At 51.7% G+C, this 20,593-nt stretch overlaps 1 protein-coding gene across 2 annotated transcripts in view; it reads left to right on the top strand.

Annotated features, from left to right (window-relative positions):
• The window catches only part of PHKA1 (phosphorylase kinase regulatory subunit alpha 1), a 2,290,600-nt gene that overhangs the window by 274,538 nt on the left and 1,995,469 nt on the right, over positions 1-20,593 (top strand). For both annotated transcript variants that reach the window (XM_069648650.1, XM_069648649.1), the window contains exon 4: positions 15,146-15,314. In XM_069648650.1, coding sequence (XP_069504751.1) covers positions 15,146-15,314 — 169 coding nt within the window. The remainder of the gene's footprint in view (positions 1-15,145; positions 15,315-20,593) is intronic.

The following is a 20,593-nucleotide window of genomic DNA, read 5'->3' as shown; positions in this document are numbered from 1 at the left end:
ACTGCTCAAGAGACTTCTTTCCAAATCAAACTGTCAGCCCCTGTGACACACACACACATGCATGCAGGGCTTACAGGTACAACAGACCTGGAAGAGGGAGGTCACTGAGGCCAAGATAAGCCTTAGTGTGTTTGTGTGTGTGTGTGTGTGTGTGTGTACAATGTTTGGGGGAGAGGAGGGTAGGGGGCGTGGAGTGGGTAAAAGTGAGTGTTTGTGTGGCTGTGTGCGTGTTTGTGTGGCTGTGTCACTGTGTCTGTGGTGAGGGTGGTTAGAGGAGGGAGGCATTGGGTGGTGAAAGGGAGATGGTTGTGGAGGAAAGGGAGCTCAGGGGGTTAAACCCTCCTTGATTTCTATTTAAATGAGCCAGCGCAGGAGGGGCTGGGGGCAGACGGGGGATCAGATTCGGGGGGGGGGGGCGATGTTGGGGTAATTGAAGGGTGATATTTCTGCATATTAAAGGCTGCACAAAAACGGGCAGAAAAAGTATTTTTTCTGTTCGGCCTTTAATGTACGGAAATATCACATAAAACCGTTTTTTTTCTTTTTTTGTGTTTGCAAAACTTCTGATACATTACATCAACATTGTGGGGAGCTTAATACAAATAGCAACATCTGAAAAATCCCCCCACCCCCCAACAAATCTTAAAGTTTTTATATAACAGCCTCCCCCCTCGCTCTCCCCCTTGGAACAGTGTTACCTCTAGCGCTTAGCTGTATTCTATGTTCTTCAAGCAGGTGCGTGCAGTTTTTATCTTACTCATAATCTTGCAGTAATTAGGGCTCTCTTAGTCGAGTTCAAACGAGGTACAACTTGAGCCTAGTAACGGGCAGCCTCTCTGGCCAGAACAGGTGGGTTGCAGGGTCCTGGGACAGTGCCCCTATAGGAGACGTCCTTTCAGTTTACAGACACATATTTAGCCACAAACCCGCCACACAGAAGTTCATATTGGACAGATTTCCCATGAAGGTCTGCAGTTAACTTTTCCGTGATACAAATATTGATGGCAACATTTATCCATTCTTTCTTAGTCTGTAGTCCAGCGTCTTTCCATCGCATCACGTGGCAGAGCCCATGCAGCTAATAAGAGCTGCGCAGCTATTCCTGATATCCTCCTGTATTGCCCTTCACATTCCTCCAAACCAAACAATATAAGGAAGGGGCCCGCAATGCGCTGGCTCCTGTCTAATTCCTTGATCCATCCCAGGACCTCATCCCAAAACATCTTAATACAAGAGCATCCCTACCACATATGCCAAAGGTCAGCACTCTCACCGCATTGGCGTCAACACAGGGGGTTCATTGTTTGGAACATCTTAGACAGTCTGTGTGGGTCGTATTGCCATATGTGCAATAGCTTAATGGCGTGAAGTTTATATTGGCATGCTATTAATATTTGAAAAAACCCTTTACAAATTTTCCCCCAGAGGTCCGTATCTAGTTCTACTCCAAGATCCCGCTCCCATCTGGCTTTCAGGGCTTGAGTCGACCCTCTCCCCGCATCTATTAGAGCTCTATACATGACTGAGAGTAGTCCCTTGGGTCCCATCCTGGTGTCTAAAAGTGTTTCAAAGGGCGTAAGCCCTCTCTGGATTTTCTCTTTCCATTTGTTCCACGTGAAGATGCCCTTTATTTGAAGGAAGGGAAAGACTGGTAAAGGACCCATCCCCAAGGCTTCCTCTAGTTCCAAAATCGTGATAAAGCTACCGTCCCTCCAGAGTTGCCCCACTCTCTCGAGACCGGCTTCGAACCAGGATTAGAATCTCTAATGATTGGAAATATCCTCGCTGACCCCGGTGCCCATGTGTGGCTCAGCGTAGAAGGCCATGTCATGATACCTTGCATGTTAATCCCCTCCTTCCATATTTCCCAAATGGTCCCGAGTATCGGGTGCTCCCTTATTCTGCGTGTCAATTGATTTCTCGGCACCCATAGCCATTCTGCGACGGTTACCTGGGCCAGATTGTGATAGTTTAACTCGATCCATTCGAGCCCCTGTTGCCCTCTTAGATGGGGGACAAGTACCCTCAACTGAACCAGGCCATAGTACTTCTTAATGTCTGGGAGTCCCACTCCACCCTTATCTTTGGTCAAGGTTAAAACGTCGTAAGCAATTCTGGCTGCCTTCCCCTGCCACAAAAACCTCAGGATTGCCCTTTTTACTTCCCTAAAAAAGGAGTCCGGAAGTCGTATCGGAGCATTTTGAAGGGGTTCAAGAATCTGGGGGGAGAAAAACAATCTTCACTGTGTTCAGTCTCCTGAGCCAAGATATTGTTAATTTTTGCCACTTTGCCAGGTCTGCATGGAAGCCCGAGAGAAGGGAAGGAAAATTGGCGTATAGTGTTCTACTTCCTCGTAACATTTATTACCAAGTAACGAAGGGTCTCTCCTCTCATCGGCAAGCCCAGCTGGGAATATCTGTCGGTATCGTTTCCATCGGGTTCCCGTAAGGGGAATAATATAGATTTGGACCTGTTGATTTTAAAGCCGGAGAGCTCTCCATACTCTTCGACCAGATATATTGCCCTCTGTATGGATGTCATATGGTTTTGTGTATGTAATAACAGGTTGTCTGCATAAAGGGCAACCTTATATTCTCTTTCACCCACTGTAAGCCCCTCTACCTGCCGGTCACCCCTAAGTCTCTGGGCCAGTGGTTCTAGGGAGAGATCGAACAATATCGCCGATAGAGGGCATCCCTGTTGCATTCCTCTGCTCAGGTCAAACCATCTGGAGTATTCACCATTGACCGCTACCGATGCCTTGGGGGACTTATACACTGCCTTCATCCCTCTTCTGAAATTAGGGCCTAGATTTACTTTGCACATTAACGCTATGAGAAAGCCCCATTCGACCCTGTCGAACACTTTCTCTGCGTCCACAGAGCGGAGTACAGGATCTTCTGTCATGTTCCCTGATTCATGGATCAGATGCAATGTCTTCCGCATCGTGTCTGCACCCTGTCTCCCCACTATAAAGCCAACCTGGTCGGGATGTATCGGGGTCGGCATGAATGTGTCTAGCCTTGCCTTGAGTAACCTTGTATAGATCTTGGCGTCCATATTCAGCAACGATATGGGGCGGTAGGATCCACACTGTCTAGGGTCTCTGCCTTCCTTGGGAATAACAGTAATAAGTGCATGAGAGAAGGAATCGGGCGCAACACCTGTCACCAAAATGTCATTAAACAACTCCACCATGAAGGGTAGGAGGGCAGGTAGGAAGGACTTGTAAAAGCCGTCTGTGTATCTGTCTTTCCCCGGAGCCTTCACCAGCGACAGCCTCTTCACTGCACTCTTGATCTCCTCGGCTGTAATCGGAGCATCTATTCCATCAGCTTCTGCTTGGGATAGTGGCGGCATGTTTACCGTTTCCATGTATTCTCCAGCATGGGGTCTGGCATGGATTCACATGCTCATGAATATTCCCCGTCGTCAGGCTGGGAATCCTCGGTAAAGAAAAAAATCAGTCTCAGTTTCGTTTCTGAGATGTCTTTCTTAGTAGTAACCAATCACTGGTCTCTGGGTCATACTGCCCCCAGCCAATGACTGCCCTCTCCCTAAGCCCTTCCCCTGGCAGCCATCCTCAGATTTTTACCGCACGTTCAAGTGTTGGGAGTCCTCGTGCTATAGCTCTCGAGCTTTTACTGTGCTTCGCGTTTTTTTATCTCATTTTTTCAGTCAATCGAGCCTCAAGCTCCACCGTTTCTACTTCCGATCAACGGGGACCCATTTCGGAATTTTCTACGCCCCTCAAGGGCGAAGTTTCTGTCAACTTACGCTTATTGGAGGATTACAGAAGACCTTGTGGTCTACCCCGTGGACATGGCCCAGGAAAAAGGGAGCTCGACACCCAGATCCAAGCTGTTCAGGAACTGCCCTGGATGCAGATTGCAGAATGTGTTCAAGGAGGACGAGCATTCTAGATGCTTCTACTGCCTTCACGAAGACAAAACACACGTGGAGAAGGACTGTGCGTTTTGCAAGAACATGTTGGAGCGGACCATGAAGGATCGGAGGATCCACCTCATCAACTGGCTGGAGGGGAAGAGCCCAGCGGTAGGTGAGAAGAAGAGGTAAGAGCGGTCTTCTAAGTCCTTTGAGGGCACTCCAGCGACGGGGGCCCATCAAAAGACTAAGCACCGTGAGTCCGCGGGCACCGGGAGCGCCGACGGTCGGGCTCTTCGGCTGCCAGTCAGGGCGCACTTTCACCGACGCCATCAACCAAGAGCCAACGCTCTGGCTCGGGGAAGAGAAAATCGGAGAACCCGGGTAAGCTTCTGGAGAAGCCCCGGTCGATCCCGACAGAAGCAGATGAGGGGGAGCGAGGCGGTGACCCTCCCCCCAAGGTGAAGGCCTCAGGCCCGCCTAAAGTCGCGAAGGCCCTGATTCACCCGGCTAAGGCCTCCATCGAGGGAGTTGTGGCGGCCCTGGCGAAGCCTGTGGAGGCTCCCCCAGTGGAGGCGACCTCGGGGCCCAGAGTTTCCCTGCCACCGTGGAGGGAATCCTCTTTTCAGCCCATCGATAAGACCCCCGTGAGAACCCCGGCGAAAAAAGAGGGGGGGGTGGTGGCCATCACGGACATGATACAGCTTCTGAAGAGGAGCTGGCTGGAGTCGTGAAGATCCTCAAGAAGTTTGAGGAGGTCCGGTCCCACGGGCAGGATCCCGACGAGGCGGACGAAGAGAGCGACGGCAGTGCCGATGAGGATACCGTGGAGGCTGAGGATTCCACTCCCCAACCGTCACGCCCGTCGCAGCCAACACCTGGGCCTCAGGACAACTCGGGAGCAATCTTGATGGCGAACCAGGCTTTGTGTACAGAGATAAGGACAAGGTTGTCCTTACCTCCAACGGACGATCCAGCGGAGCCTGGACCGTCGGGAAGTCCTCCAAACAAGCGGAGGAGGACTCATCCCTCCCCCGCCCTTCCAGCCTTGACGGCCTTCGCAGCCTTCATCTCCTTCCCCTGATCTGAGGGATGACGCGGGAACAGAGACGGCCACAACGGGCACGGATGAAGACGGTGGTGACGACGGGATGGACCTTCCGTCACCACCTCCTCGGTCCTCCCCGCCCGACGAGATTGGCTCCTTCCACGCCATGATCGCCAGGGCATCCGAGCTTTTCCAGCTCTGCCCCGAAGAAAAGAAGGAAGGTTTCCTCTATCAACGGCGTGAGGCCAAGAGGAAGACGGTCCTCTCTGTCCCATTACTTGACGACATCTGGGATGAGTGGCTTTCGCTTCTGAAGAACCCATCTACGATTCCTGCCAAGAGAGACCAGTACGAGAAGAATTACCGAGTCCCGGAATCCGCCCCCATGTGACTTAGGGTACAGCCGACCCCGGATTCGGTCGTCTCAGCGGCGGCCAAGAAGAAAGCAGCAGGGGTGACGACTTCGACCTCCCCGCCGGACGGCGAGGGGAAGAAACTGGACGCCATGGGATGACGGGTCATCTCGTCGGTGGCGATGACTATCAAAGCAGCCAACGCCCTCGCGATTGTGGCCCGCTACGACAGGGAGCTTTGGTTTAAGATCGCTCCTTTGCTGGACTTCCTCCCCGACGACAAGAGAGCTGAGGCCCTGGAGATCTTGCAGGAAGGTGAGGTGGCGTCGGACCACGCCGTAACGGTGGCCACGGACATTGCTGACACTGGCTTCCGCCAGATGGGCAACAGTGTTTGCCTTTGCCGGCGTGGTTGGCTTAAGGCAACCGATTTCCGCCAGGTCGTGAAAACCAGAGTTTTGGACATGCTGTTCGGCGGCAAGACAGTGGATGAATCGCTGCAGGCCATCAAGGCCGACACAGAGACGGCCCGGGCCTTGGGAGTTTTGCAGCAACACCAGCCGCCCTTTTGGAACTCTGGAGGCAAGCAAGGTGCCTCCAAAGGATTCGGCGGCGGCTCCTCGAATTACCGCCAGGTGGCCTGCTCCTCGTCACATGAGGCCTACAGAGGACGCCAAGGCGGCAAGCCCGCTGCCAAGCAGAATTGAACTGGCCATAGCGTCGGGCCCCCACCTTAGCACCCCGGTGGGAGGCCGACTGGTGAATTTCGTCAGTGTGTGGGAGTCCATCTCCACCGACCGTTGGGTGCTGGATGCCCTGGAGTTCCTAAAGAAGTGGCCCCCATTCCACCCGTGGCCAGGAAGGAAAACCACATCCCTCAACTGCTGCTGGAAGTACGGGCGATCCTGAAGAAAGGGGCCATCGAGCTCGTCCCAAAGAGGCTCTGGGGTTTACTCTCGATACTTCCTCGTAAGAAAGAAGACTGGCGGGTGGCGACCAATTCTGGACCTTCGTCGTTTAAACAAGTACATCAAGTCATAGAAGTTCCGGATGGTCACCCTCCAGCACATGCTGGGGCAGCTGGAGTAAGGCGACTTCCTATCGTAGCTGGACTTGGAGGATGCATACTTCCACATCCCCAATCTAAAAGGACACCGAAAGTTTCTCAGATTCATAGTCCAAGGGCGGAACTACCAGTTCAAGGCCCTTCCCTTCGGATTGAAGTCGGCGCCCAGGGTATTCACCAAGTGCCTAGCACCGGTGAGGGCACGGCTGCGCCTGCAGGGGATCCATGTCTACCCCTATCTGGAAGACTGGCTCATCCGAGCAAGGACAAGAGAACTCGCCGTCGAGCACACAGCGAAGACCGTCCAGCTGCTCGGGACCTGGGATTCTCCATCAACTTCGTGAAATCCCACCTGGTTCCGTCACAGGTCGCCCTGTTCCTGGAAGCCAGGTTCGACACAGTGGCACGAGTGGCTTCTCCGTCAGAGGAAAGGACAAAGGCCATTCTGGGCAAGGTGCCGCGGCTGTAGACCATGGAGGTGGCCAAGATGAGGTCCATCAAGTCCCTTCTCGGCATGATGTTCTCATGCGCCTGTGCAGGCTACGGATGCGTCCTCTACAAGAGTTTGACGCCCGTTGGATGCAAGCGGCGGCCAGCTTTGGAGACAGGATCTCGCTCAACGAGACCTTCCGCCAAGCGATCCAGTGGTGGGGCACCCACGCGCATCTAGCAGCGGGTATGGACTTTCAGACCCCGGCGCATCAGGAGACGGTAACGACGGACACCTCCCTGGAGGGATGGGGAGCGCACACCAGAGATCTCCACGCAAGAGGAGAGGTCACTCCATATCAACGTACTGGAGCTTCGGGCCGTGTTCTGGGCCCTCAGGTCGTTCCTCAAGTCCCTCAAGGGCAAGGTGGTGAGGATTTTCACCGACAACACCACCACGATGTTCTACATTCGGAAGCAGGGAGGTACCAGATCCCCAACCCTATCCAAGAAGGCGCAGGATCTGTGGCACTGGGCCGTCGCCCAGGGGATGTTTCTGGTGCCCTTCCACCTGGCAGGAATAAAGAACACCATCGCCGACTCACTCGGCAGGGAGCTGCGCTCGTGCCACGAGTGGGAACTGCGGCAGGATCAAGTGGATCTGCTATTCCAATGATGGGGCAATCCCCAGATCGATCTATTTGCGACAAACGCCAAATCCCGGAGATTCGCCAGCAGGTTTCCCCAGCCGGGGAGCATGGGCAATGCCTTCTCGTTTCCCTGGGACGGCCTGTTCCTGTATGCGTTCCCACCGTTGCTGCTGCGACTCATCAATCATCTCAGACGGTCCCGGTGCCGGATGATCATCGTCGAACAGGCGTGGCCGAGACGGATCTGGTTCCCAGACCTTCTGGACATGTCAGCGTCTCCCCCCCAGTCAAACTGCCGACGGACGCAGATCTCCTCTCCAGAGAAGGAGGCGCCATCCTCCACCACAACCCGGGGTCGCTGAACTTGCAGGCCTGCAGCACTAGTTTGGAGGGTACGATATCCCGTCGGAGTGCAAGGAGGTGCTTGGAAAAGGCCAGGGCATCCTCGACTCTCGAGTGCTATGGACATTAGTGGAAGAGGTTCTCTGTCTGGTGCCGCGCACGGAAGAATAACCCTCTGTGGATTACGGCCCCCCAGGTGCTGCCGTACCTACTGTCGCTGGCCAAGGCGGGGCTGGCGCACGCCTCCATCAAGATACACCTAGCGGCGATCTCCCGCTACACCAGAACACCGGTACGATCATTGCTGTGGTCCCTTCGCCTAGTGAAGGAGTTTATGAAAGGACTGTTCCGATCATTCCCGCCGGTGAAGGCTTCAGCCCCGGCGTGGGAACTCAACGTAGTGCTGAACAGGCTCACTGGGCCGCCATTCGAGCCTCTGCATTTGGCGCTGTTTAAGTTCCTGTCGTGGAAGACAGCGTTTCTTGTGGCCATCACATCCGCACGACAAGTGGGAGAGATCCAGGCCCTTTCCTTTAAACCTCCATACCTGACTTTCCATGAGACGAGGGTGGTGCTGAGGACGCACCCCTCCTTCATGCCCAAGGTGCCGTCGGACTTCCATCTCAACGAGCCCTTGGTGTTACCCGTTTTCTTCCCGTCGCCTTCGTCGCCAGCCGAGAGGACTTTGCACTCGCTGGATGTAGGTAGAGCGCTGAAGTTCTACGTGGAACGCACGAAGAGTTTTCGGAAGATATCAAAGCTGTTTATGAACTTTGGACCTGTGAACCAAGGGAAGGCCCTCTCGAAGGCTTCCATTTCCAGATGGCTCTCCGGCTGCATCATGCACTGTCACCGGTTGACGAACCGACCGTTGCCCGGATGTCCGAGAGCCCATTGGACCAGAGCGATCGCTGCTACCACGGCGTTCCTATCGAGTGTGCCACATGCTGGACATCTGCAGGGTGGCTACATGGAGGTCAACGCACACCTTCACGAGATTCTACTGCGTCGACCGGGATTTCAGGGTTGAGTCCAGAGTCGGCCAGGCAGTGCTGTGCAACCTGTTCGCCTGAAGGTGGGCCGGGTGAGGAGGTAAGAGATGCTTAATGTTGAGCTTCGCCACCTCCCGTGGTTGTGCATGCGTGTACTGCTATGTATTCTTATATTCATGAGCATGAGAATCCATGCCAGACCCCATGCTGGAGAAGGAACAAGTTACTTACCTGTAACTGTTGTTCTCCAGCATGGGTCTGGCATGGATTCACATGCGAACCCTCCCACCTAACCCTCTGCGGCTCTACACTTGGTCCTACTGCCACTTTACGTGCTATTAAATCTGAGGATGGCTGCCAGGGGAGGGGCTTGGGGAGAGGGCAGTAATTTGCTGGGGGCAGTATGACCCAGAGACCAGTGATTGGTTACTACTAAAAAAGACAGCTCAGAAATGAAACTGAGACTGATTTTTTTTTCTTTACCAGGGATTCCCAGCCTGACGACGGGGAATATTCATGAGCATGTGAATCCATGCCAGACCCATGCTGGAGAACAACAGTTACAGGTAAGTAACTTGTTCCTTCATCTATCCTTGACCTTGCTTGGGCGGTCTCAGATTTATATAGTGTCTCATAGAAGCATGCAAATGCGTCAGGGATCCCCTCTGACCCAGTGTTCTGTGGGTCATTCCCCCCCCCCCCGTCTATACACGCCATGAGTCTCTCAGCCCGCTGTCCCCTTAATCTTGCTGCCAACAGCGTGACTGCTTTGTCGCCCTTCTCATAGTACTTTTGTTTTAGAAGCTGTAGCTTTCGAACTATCTGCCCTTCCTCTAGGAGTCTAAGTTACTCCCTCTTCTGTCTGGCCTCTCGGACCCTATCTGTTCTCCCTTCTTTGGCGTCCCGGGCTACTTTGTCAAGTTGGCCAATCTCCTCCTCAGTCTATTCTCTATAAGGGCCCACTGTCTCTTCTTCCTGGCCCCCTCCCTAATCAAAATTCCCCGCCAAGTAGCCTTCCCTGCTTCCCAGACCGTTGTTCTTGGTATCTCCACCGTGTTTTGTTTTAAAATATTTTCTAAATTCACCTTCCATTTCTGTGTGAAAGACCGGGTCTTTCCACAAGGGCTCGTTCCATTTCCACTTTGAGCATCTGTGTGAGAGACCCGCCCAGTCAAGATCAACTGTGACCATGTCGTGGTCAGACCAAGTGATCGGTGAGATTTCAGAGCCTGTTGCAGCTTCTGTTAATTCTTCGGTACAGTATAAATAATCGATCCTAGTGATGGTCCCATGTGGCACCGAGTAGAAGTTCTATCCCTTGTCGTCTGGGTGGAAGATACGTCATGCGTCCCTCAACCCATGAGTCTCTTATCATCTCGAGGACCAAAGCCCTCCGTCTACTGGTTTGTGTGTGTCAGGGTTGCCTCCCTGCCTGTCTGTCCAGTTTAACATCAGCCCAGAGATTGAAGTCTCCACCCAGGATTACACTGCCAGAGGCCTCTAGCATGATTTTCGGGAGCGTTTTCCTCAGGAATCTAGATTGACCCATGTTAGGGGAGTACAGGGTTGCAAGTGTAATGGAAACTTTCTGTGCCATTTCCACTGCCACTAGTACTCTCCCTTCCACATCTGCCCACGTCTTAGTCACCTCAAAGTTCAGACCTGTTCTTACGAGGATCCCCACTCCCGCCTTCCTCAGCGGGTCTGAGCCCCAATATTCAATTCACAAGTTCAGGAAACCTGCGTTCTTCTCCAAATATGTATTTGGTTTCTTGAAGTAACATCACATCAAGCCCCATTCTTCGAAACTCCCTGGGCACTAAGGACCTTTTTGTCGGTGAGTTCAGACCCTTAACATTGTGTCCCTATTCGGAGTAGGTTGCCCCTGTTGGGGCCTGATTCTACAGCCATTTATTTTTCCATGCACCTTTCACACTAACACCAGGCTCCGAGGGCCAGTCTCTCAATTCGACACTCACGTCACCACTCAAATCATTCTTAAAGAGGATCCTGTTCCCACACTTTCCCCCCCAACTCTCTCCTCCCCCTATAACGGACCCCTTGTTCTTTGAGCCACTTTGTGAGGGGCATTTACATCCTTCTCAACACAAGTGTTAGCGAAGATAGGTCTTGGAAAATTGCCACACTTGCCGTGACTAGGGGAACCGGGCCACTTCGTTTGGCTTTTTTCCAGGATTCTAGCCTTGTCCCCATAACTGTGGAACCGGACCAGGACAGTCTTTGGTCCTCCTGCTGCTCCTCCCACCCTGTGAATTCTTTCAATCTTGGGTTTGTCGATTGAATTATCCTCAAAAAGAAGTTTCATGATTTCATGGAGTGTGTTTGAGGTCCTGTTCGGTTTCTCTCTTCCTATCTGGAATACCGAACAGCCCTAGGATGTTCTGTCGTTTGCGGTTCTCCAAGTCATCCACCTTGAGACAGAATTCCTCTTCTCTGGACTCTATCTCCGTGAGTCTCTGGTCCATCTGTGACTCAAGGGTGCTCGGGGATGTTTGGTTGTTCTCAACTCCGTTGAGCCGCTCCTCCATTTCATCGATCCTCTTAGTGATTCTGTTCACCTTCCACCCGATATCAGCTCTCATGTTTTTAATTTCTTCAAGTAAGGCCGCCATGTCTCCCTTTGTCACTGCAGCCTCCGGCCATGGGGTCGCCATTTCGATTCTATGCAGAGTCACAAGATCGGCACTGGATGGCATGTATATATATGATGCCAATTTCTGCCTTACGTCCATGTACACCAGATTCGACACGTGCATATACTCTCGTGGCTCCTTCTTATCTTTCTTTGCATTTTCCCCAGGGATTGCCACTCGCACGAGAGCTGACGAGGTCGTTGTGCTCCGTTCCTCTTCTCAAAGGTACCAGTTCAGTCGCTTATGAGTCACCTGGATCCAATACTTCTGGAGGAGGGCACACGCCTCAAGGGTGGGGGCCCAACCCTTGCAGGGAACGATTGCTGTATTGTCAGAGTGGTTGGTCAGTGCTGCTTTCAGGGGTTCGATGCATGGATGCTCTGCTCGGCGGCATGGGTTTCTAATTGCAGCTGGGGGTTCCTCCAGGTGGGATAATGACTTGTCTTTCTTGTAGCCACTCCCCTGTGTTTGGACCACCATTAATGCCTTCTGGAATGGCCTTCGTGCAGGGTACCGAAGGAGGGCACACGCCCCAAGATTGGGGGCCCAACCCTTCGTTCTCCCCTTTCCAATGGTCAGCCTTCCCGCAGGTGTGCATCCTCTTATAGTTTGGGCATCCCCCGTCAGGGTGACCGGTGGAAAAGTAGGGCTCCCCCAGCGAGGTCTCCAGACCCAATACTGTTTCTTCAGGATAGTGCGCTCCTCCAATAGCGTGCCTTCACTTTAATTGGCAAACACCACCTATGTTTAGGGTTCTGTCCCCTCAGCCCCCTGCGCGTCAGGGCGTGATGCACCAAGTGTGCAGCCTCACAGCGTGTGCACGCCGGGATTCAGTAAGGTCGGGTGGATGTAGCAGTTCTCAAGTGCTGTCAAGGTTTCTCTGTGCATGCCCCGAGTCCTGTTATAGCCCGGGGCCAGTCTGTGCCATAGGTCGCTGCAGGGGTTCTTTGTACCTCCCTGGGGAATTATAGTGCACAGAATTCAGTTCGTACAGGCTGGTGGTTAAATAATCTAAAGTGTACCCCCCCCCCCCCCTGCGTATACTTTGTTGCCTCTCTGCAGCCCACAGTTACCTCCAGGCAGCCGACATGCTGCGAAGACCGAGCAGTGTCTGTGTCGTCGGGTGGGGGGCTGAGGGGGGCAGGGGCACCCGGGTCCAAAGGCGCTCTCGTTAGAGGGGGTGTGCCGACTGTCACGCGTGGGCCTAATGAGGGCCGAAGTATGAAAAAGCGCGCAGGGCCACAGCCCTCTGCTAGTGCTCCTCCTCACCTGCGTGTGAGCTGCGGGGCGGACATGACCCGTCGGACCCGCCTGACAGGTGGCGATCCTTCGTGGCGGTCACAAACTGTTCAATGATGTAGTTCAGTGCAGTCTGCACCCATTCATGCACCGCTGTGGGCCAGACAGGGTCACATGCGGGTGCTCGTTGCGGCTGCCAGGGGGTTCCACAGTACACGACCCGTCTGTCGGGGCCCTTGGGGGGCGAGGTCCTTTGCCCAGTCCCGTCTGAGAGATCCTCTGCTGTGTGATAGTCTGCTTTTACCTGTGCGGGTCTCCCTGGGTCCAGGCGTAAACCCAGGAACTCCTTTGGGCCTGGGGAGTCTGGGCAGGTCTCAGATGGTTGGGGTTGTGGGTTGGTCTCGGGTGCCTGTATCGCGGCAGTCCTGTGCTGATCCGGCGTGTTTCATTTCTAGATGGAGCCTTCCCTCTGACTCTGCTAGAATACGCAGCCTTGGTCCCTGCTGGAGACAACTTTCTGTTTCAGGCGTGGCATCACATGTAACTTCTACGGCATGCAGGGTCGGATTTCCTCCGTTCTTCTTTCCGCTGAAATGGGCGGGGAGGGGGTTCACCAAGCCTTTGCGGTAGCCTTTTCTTGTTGGGGGTCCAAAGTGTGGGCTCAGATCCTCTTGTAGGACCTTGACTCCGGGAGCTCACGTGGAGGTGGACTGCATCCACACGCCCCCCTGGTGGCCAGTCCTATAAAACCGTTTTAAAAATGAAAACCTGCATACGCTTTGGCAAAAAATAAATCTGCTGCCTGTTTTGCATATCTCCAATTCATGCAAATTGATCACATGGCAAGCCAAGGTAAAGTAAGCCAACGCGTAATTTGTTGATTACACTTAGGTTTATATTTCAAAATAATTGGCAAGATTAGAAAAAATGTACATGTGGAAACCATGTGATCAAGTTATATGTGAACAAAAGTGTAAATCAGAGGGCTAAAATAACATTCCGTTTTATAGTAATGACTTGAAATGTGCACGAATCATACAACAACGCAACCAGACAACATATGAATCTTTATTTTAACATTTTGATCAAAGAGAGTATGGTTGCAATGAGGGGAGAATTATTTATAATGGATGGTGACCTGCCGCCCGGCTACCCTTTATAAAGGAGGTAGTATCACAGAGAACAGTTCACAGGATCGCTCCCCCCTCCCTGCAGGAATCCTGCAGATTTGTTTTAGTCTAGAATCTAGACAGTCTAGATTCTAGACTAAAAGAAATATGGTCTATGGGCCATTCTCAATGATTTCAGTTGCTTCCTTATTTTGTTGAATACCAATTTGAATACCTGGAGTTTAGTATCATGTAGAATTTGAACTATGCACTGAGTATCTCCTGAAATTCAAAAGACTCCAATGGGGTCAACAACTCTGAATCTGTAATTCAATGTCTGATCAATACAACCCACCCCGACTAGCCCCATGGAGGTATGCAACTCTAAATGTTAAACGGTGCAAGAGTTTGGTACACATTATTGTTAATGTCCTCTAAGCAGGATTTAGTTTCAAAATTGGCATTCAATCATGTAAGGTAAAGACTGTCATTGCGCATGCTTAAGTATTTTATTTAAAACATTTTGTAATTTTACTCAGTTTACATGCGTTTCTTGCATTGGCACTTCTGCAGGACTACAAAATGGGGGTGGGGGGTCTATTTTCTCCAGCATCTGTCTAATGGGACAAGGGCTGGTTTTTCCAGTGCAGGGACTCTGTGTTGCCTCGAAATCCCTTTATCTAAACAAGTGCAGAGGTTTATTCTCTCTGCAATTTGCAATATTCCAATATGCAAACAGGATGACTTGTCAAGTATATTTCATAATTTTGTACAGTTAAAAAGGTCACATTTAAAAATGTCTAAGTGACACAGACTCGCATTTCTGGGAATCCCAAATGGCTAACGGGGGTTCATGCCACGTGCATATGTGTGACACATATTACTAGGCAGTAGTATGTGGTAATCTAACTGAGCTATTCTAAGCTACACGCATGAGCAAAATAGCTTCTAGCTCCGTTATTTCAATCCTTGCTTCTATGCCTACCAAACATTTAGGATCAAATTACTGTCATGTGTCTTAGAAGATCCGATCTACTGTAAACCTGTTTACTAGTCACATCACTAATTTGCAGGTCTATCATAGTCATCCCCAACTCCCAGAGTGTACATTTATGGTGCCTTCTCGTTGTGCTCATGTGGCATAAGGTGGGCTGTACATTATTTGATGGCCCTTTCCCTTATTCCCTCTACTATATTCCTCATCAGAGAAACGATATCTCAATCGTAGCATGATGCCACACATAGAATCTCACCAGTTTTTGTAGCTTTCTGATTGAATTTAAGAACTGTAAATGAGACCTGCATTAAGTCTTGAAAAAATATGCATGTTAACTTCTGAAATCTGTGTAAGGGGTTATTTCTGTGATTTTCTTTTCAGGTGCCAAAGGTAGAGAAATTTAAAATTAGCCAGAGCACCAAGGACTGCCTCCATGCCAAGTACAACACCAACACCTGTGCGACAGTCGTTGGTGATGACCAATGGGGTCATTTGCAGATGGATGCAACCTCTGTTTACCTTCTGTTCCTGGCACAGATGACTGCCTCAGGTAAGATGAGGTTCTGCTAATGTTTGGTACTGTTTCTTTGCAGTAAGGTAGTAAAATTCAGCACTCTTTCCAGGAATGCCGATCAACAAAAAATAATGTGGTTTTTTGTTTAATCCCTATTCTGGTCCTAGTTAAACACGTTCTTGCATTGTTGCCAAAATCTACAACATAACCTAAATGTTATTTTAGAAGAGGAATGTTGCACATTTTATTATAGATTAAAGCCTTCTCATCCATGTTTACATGACAACAGATTGTCCGTGCCATTACCGGCGCCATTAACCCCTTACCGCCAACCTCGGAATGAGGCCCTTTGAATACTTAATGCTCTTTACATCCATCCCTCTCCCTTACCTACCTGTGGCAAATGCTGGTACTTTGTTAAAGGGATTAACACTGCTTTTCATAAAAATATAAAATCAGAGTTTGGAGACATCCATTGGTGTTAATGAAAGTCCTACACGCGTGACTGGCCCACATGCTTCCATTCATATCTTGTGTCCACCTAAGTTCTTGATCTTTGCCAACCAGTGTCAAATTGAATCTGCTTCTGTTATTTGCCAGATTTCATTCTTGGCAGTGGTCACTGTGAGGTCAAATGTCCTAAATTGTACCTTTTGGCCCAAGGCCAATGTTTTTTTTTCTTGTTCCTGGCTGTTTTACTAATCCTTTTGCTTGGTGACACCTCTTCTAAGCCCTCATCAGCGACCCAGATACCATTTGTGCCCATGAAAGACCCCAAATATCTATGGTTATGGATTAGAGGCATGCTGTTCCCTATGCAAATCTTCTCACAGTGATGACTGTGTAGAATCGACTAGTTTTCCTTTTTGTGAATTATAGTGGACTACACAGCCTGTGACTTCCCCAGGATGTCTCTGAATGGAACTTTATTGGACTATCATTGGCGCCGAGGCCGTCGAAGGACACGCTCAGGGCTCCGGCCTCGAAGCCGTCGTCGAAGTCATCAGCCCTTGCTCGACATAAACGCCTTTTCCATCGGCGCCCTCAACGTCTTTTGAGGAGAATTTGACAGAGGTGCCCCAGAGGACGGTGGACACTCCGAGGAAGGCTCTCTGTAAGTCGGTGAGGCCTGTATTTGAGCCTGTTTCTGTACCCTCATCCAGAGATTTATTCCAGCCTTTGGATTACATTTCAGAGGTGGAAGAAGGGTCAGATGAGGAGGGGTGTGTACCTCCTGAGGTTTCTGATGACCTGTTGTCTGGTCACAGCCAGATGGAAGACCTGCGTCAGTCCTTGCATGACGCAGTGGTTTGGACACCTCCCCGGATGTTGAGTTTGCCAGGCCTGAGCCTGGTACACATGCTGAGTCCTCGTACAGGCGTCTCATGTCGAGGGTGACTGAGTACTTGGTGTGGTATGCTCCACCTGTGGATTTTCTGCAGGATGACCCGACGGATATATTGGACCAAGGTCCACCCACTGACCCGGTGCTGCCATTTCATATGGCTTTACAAAGAAGGGCGGCAGCGGCTTGGACTGCTCAGGAGAGTCTCCCGGCAGTGAATAAGTCGATACCGAAAAAATACTGTCCAGCCAGTGGCGACCCCTGCTACTTGTCTATGCACCCCACTCCGGAGAATTTGGTGTTGCGGGCGGCTTCGGCCCCAGCGAAGCAGGCTGCGTACCCTACCATCCCTCCGTATAGGGACGACAAGCGCTTTGATGGTTAGGCGAAGAAAGTATTTTCATCTGGGTGTATGGCTTTAAAGGCAGCCAACTCTGTTTGTGCCTTGGCAAGATTAACTCACACTCTGTGGAATTGTGTCTTTGGTGGCTGAACATATTCCCGAAGAGGAGGAACAGGATGGTTTTCTTGCCCTCGTTCAGTATGGCAAGGATGCCATGTGTGAATCAGTTCAGTCGGGTCTGGACGTGGCAGACTGTCAGCCGGTCCATGGCGGCAAGCACGTGATGCGCAGGTTTGCGTGGTTGCGGAAGGCGGCCAACTCCATATGGGCCTTGTCTCGTTTCACACACACTCTGTGGAACTGTGTTGCATTAGCGTCTGATCATATTCCCAAAGGGGATGAACGGGATGGTTTCCTTGCTATGGTTCAGGATGGCAAGGATGCTATGTGTGAGGCCGTTCAGTCGGGTTTGGACTTGGCGGATTGTGTCAGCAGGTCCATGGAGGCGAGCACCGTAAGGCGCAGGTTTGCGTGGTTGCGGAAGTCTGGGTTCGTTCCTGATGTGCAGTCCCGGCTCCTCAACATGCCTTTTGACGGTGAACACCTTTTTTGGCAGCAAGGCTGACGAGAGCCTTGAGAGGTTGCAGACCTCCAAAGCTGCAGCAAAGTCATGGAGCGCTGCAGTACGTCAACCTCCGCCTTTTCATCCTAGGGGACAGCAATAGAGGGAGGTTCCTTTCGATACTACTCTTCCTTTGGTAGATCGAGGGGAGCTGCCAGTCAACGGGGCCAACGTAGGAGTACCAGAGGTGGAAAAGAAGGTACTTGAGATGCCAAAGCCGCTCGGCAGTTTCCTCTTTGCCCTCAGGCACTGCTGCAGCCGCGTCCGCTCGGTCATGAGGCCATGTCCCATGGTTCGCCGGTTGGGGGAAGGCTGGCGCAGCATCTGGTAGAATGGCGTGCCATTACTTCAGATGTGTGGGTTCTGGAGATCATAGCCCACGGCTACTGTCTTCCTTTCCGGCAGAGGCCTCACGACAATCCACCGGGGAAGCTCTCTTTGAAGAGTCCGGAGCCGCTTCCTGCGCAGGAAATCCTATCCCTGCTGGAGAAAGGCGCCATAGAACTGGTGTCTGTAGTGGAGAGGAACACGGGGTGGTATTGCCCATATTTTTTGATCCCAAAAAAAGACGGAGGATTGAGACCCATCATGGACTTGCATGATTTGAACAAGCTCCTCAGGAAGGACAAGTTCAAGAAGGTTACTCTTTCTCAAGTCCTCCAGGCCCTTCAATTTCAGGATTGGTCGGTGTCTCTCGACCTCAAGGATGCTTACTTTCATGTGTCGATTCATCCCAAGCACAGGAAGTACCTGAGGTTTGCGGTTGGCGACTCGCATTTTCAGTTCCAGTTCCTGCCGTTCGGATTAACCTGCGCCCGAGGGTCTTCATCACCAAGCTAATGGTGGGGGTGGCAGCGTATCTCAGGAAAGGGGGGATTCACGTCTACCCCTACCTGGACGATTGGTTGAACAGGGCGCGCTCTCACAAGAAAGTCCTGGATCATCTGTCCGTCACCTGCCACTCCCTTCAAAAGCTGGGCGTCTCCCTCAACTTAAAGAAGTCTCATTTGACACCTACCCAGTGGCTCCAGTACAGCGGAGCAGTGCTCGACACATCCCTGGGGCAGTATTCGCCTCCCCAGGTGAGGGCTCATCACATTCTGCAGATGGTGGACAAGTTTCAACGTGCCCAGATTCACCCGGCGTTCGAGTTCTTGAGGTTGCTCGGCCTCATGGCATCCTTCATTCTACTGGTGCCAGAGGCCAGGCTGCGGATGAGATCTCGACAGTGGGCTCTCAAGATGCAGTGGTCGCAGTCCTCCGGCAGGATGTCGGATCCCGTTCAGGTGCCGCCATCGATTGCCCTGGATCTTCTGTGGTGGGCCGAGTAAGGCAATCTGATGAAGAGAGTGCCATTTTGGCTACCCTGGCCAGAGGTGACGATCGTGACGGACGCATCCCTCACGGGATGGGGAGCTCATGTCAACGTGTTGACAGTCAGCGGTCGTTGGTCTCCGTCGGAGTCCAGATTCCACATCAATCTGTTAGAGCTGCAGGCTGCCAGGCTAGCCCTGAAGGCTTTTCTGCCGTCTGTGCGGGGGGAAAATGTCCTGATCATGATGGACAACAGTGGTAATGCACTACCTCAACATAAAGGGGGGGGGAGGGGCAAAGTCACTCCCACTGTGCAAAGAGGCGATGCAGCTCTGGTTCTGGGCCATCCAGCAGGAAATTTCGATCTCGGCTGTTCATCTGGCCGGAGACGAAAACGCAGTGGCGGATGCTCTGGGCAGGCAGAGCACGGTCTCTCACGAGTGGAAGCTGGCTCAGGAAGTTCTTTTGAAGATCTTCGCCCTTTGGGTGACCCCACAAGTGGATCTCTTCGCCACCAGTGTCAACCGGTGAGCCTCCTGAGGGGAAGCGTGAGCCTCCTGAGGGGCGGGGCTTAAATAGCTGGCACAAGAAAACAACTAGACCCGCTAACTAACTGACCAGAGGAGCCACCTAGCGGCCATTAAAGAAACTCAACCAACCATTAATATGGGGAGTTAGAATCAATAACTAGCTAGGGCAAATAAATTCCCTATGAACCTGCAACTCTTAGGACAAGTATGGGAAAATAAACTAACCTGTGGTCATGACACCCCCAGCCACCTCAGGTGTATATATCTCATAAAGTAACATCTTAAACATAGAGTGCCGATCCCATCATGGCGTCCCCCGCCGCCCCCCACCCCTCTCTATTGATTATTCCCCCTGCATCTAGGAAGTCTCGGAAGCGACCCATTGAAAGTTTTAGCTTCTTCCGAGCCTTGGAAAAAGAGTACCCTTCCTTCGTGTTCCACCCTGAGTTTAGCAGGGAAAAGCATAGAATATCTAATGCCCCTCTCTCTGAGCCGCTTCTTGATATCGATGTATGTCGTCCCAGACGCCTGCACTTTGTCTGAGAAATCCAGGTAAAGGCTGATAGTGTCTCCTTTGTATGTCAGAGTCCCTTTGTCTCTAGCCTTCCGTAGTACAAGCTCCCCATCTCGATAATTCAACATGCGGGCTATTATTGGGCCGGCTGGTGCCCCTGGAATCGGTCTCCTGCTACTGGGTATTCTAGGTGCTCTCTCCACAATGAACACTGCTGAAAAGTCGTCTCCTCCCATGGTCTCCCGCAGAATTGCATCTACCAACGGTTCGATAGCTCGATCTACCGTTTCCAGTACCCCCACTATCCTGAGATTGTTTCTCCTGGACCTAGATGCGAGATCCTCCTGCTTGTCAGCCAGTTCTTTCAGACCCCTTTGCCCCTGGTCAAGCCCCCGGGATGTAGTGGACACCTCATCCTCTATCGTGAACACCCGTCCCTCCACCTCCTCCAATCTCTTTCCGTGTCTATCCAGGTGAACCTGCATGTGGTCTATCTTGAATGTCGGGCTCTTCCCGTCCAACGACTATACTGCTTTGTAGTTGAGAAAACATAGTTTTGATATCGTTAAGCGCTCCACTGGTGTCCTGCTGTGCCTGCTGTGAGCTCGCTCCTCTGGTGTCATCCATGTTTTTAGAGCTTTTATTCT

The sequence above is a fragment of the Ambystoma mexicanum genome, chromosome 2q (assembly GCF_040938575.1).
Source record: "Ambystoma mexicanum isolate Mex_15411 chromosome 2q, UKY_AmexF1_1, whole genome shotgun sequence".
NCBI lineage: Eukaryota > Metazoa > Chordata > Amphibia > Caudata > Ambystomatidae > Ambystoma > Ambystoma mexicanum.
This window is presented reverse-complemented; position numbering and strand designations above follow the sequence as displayed.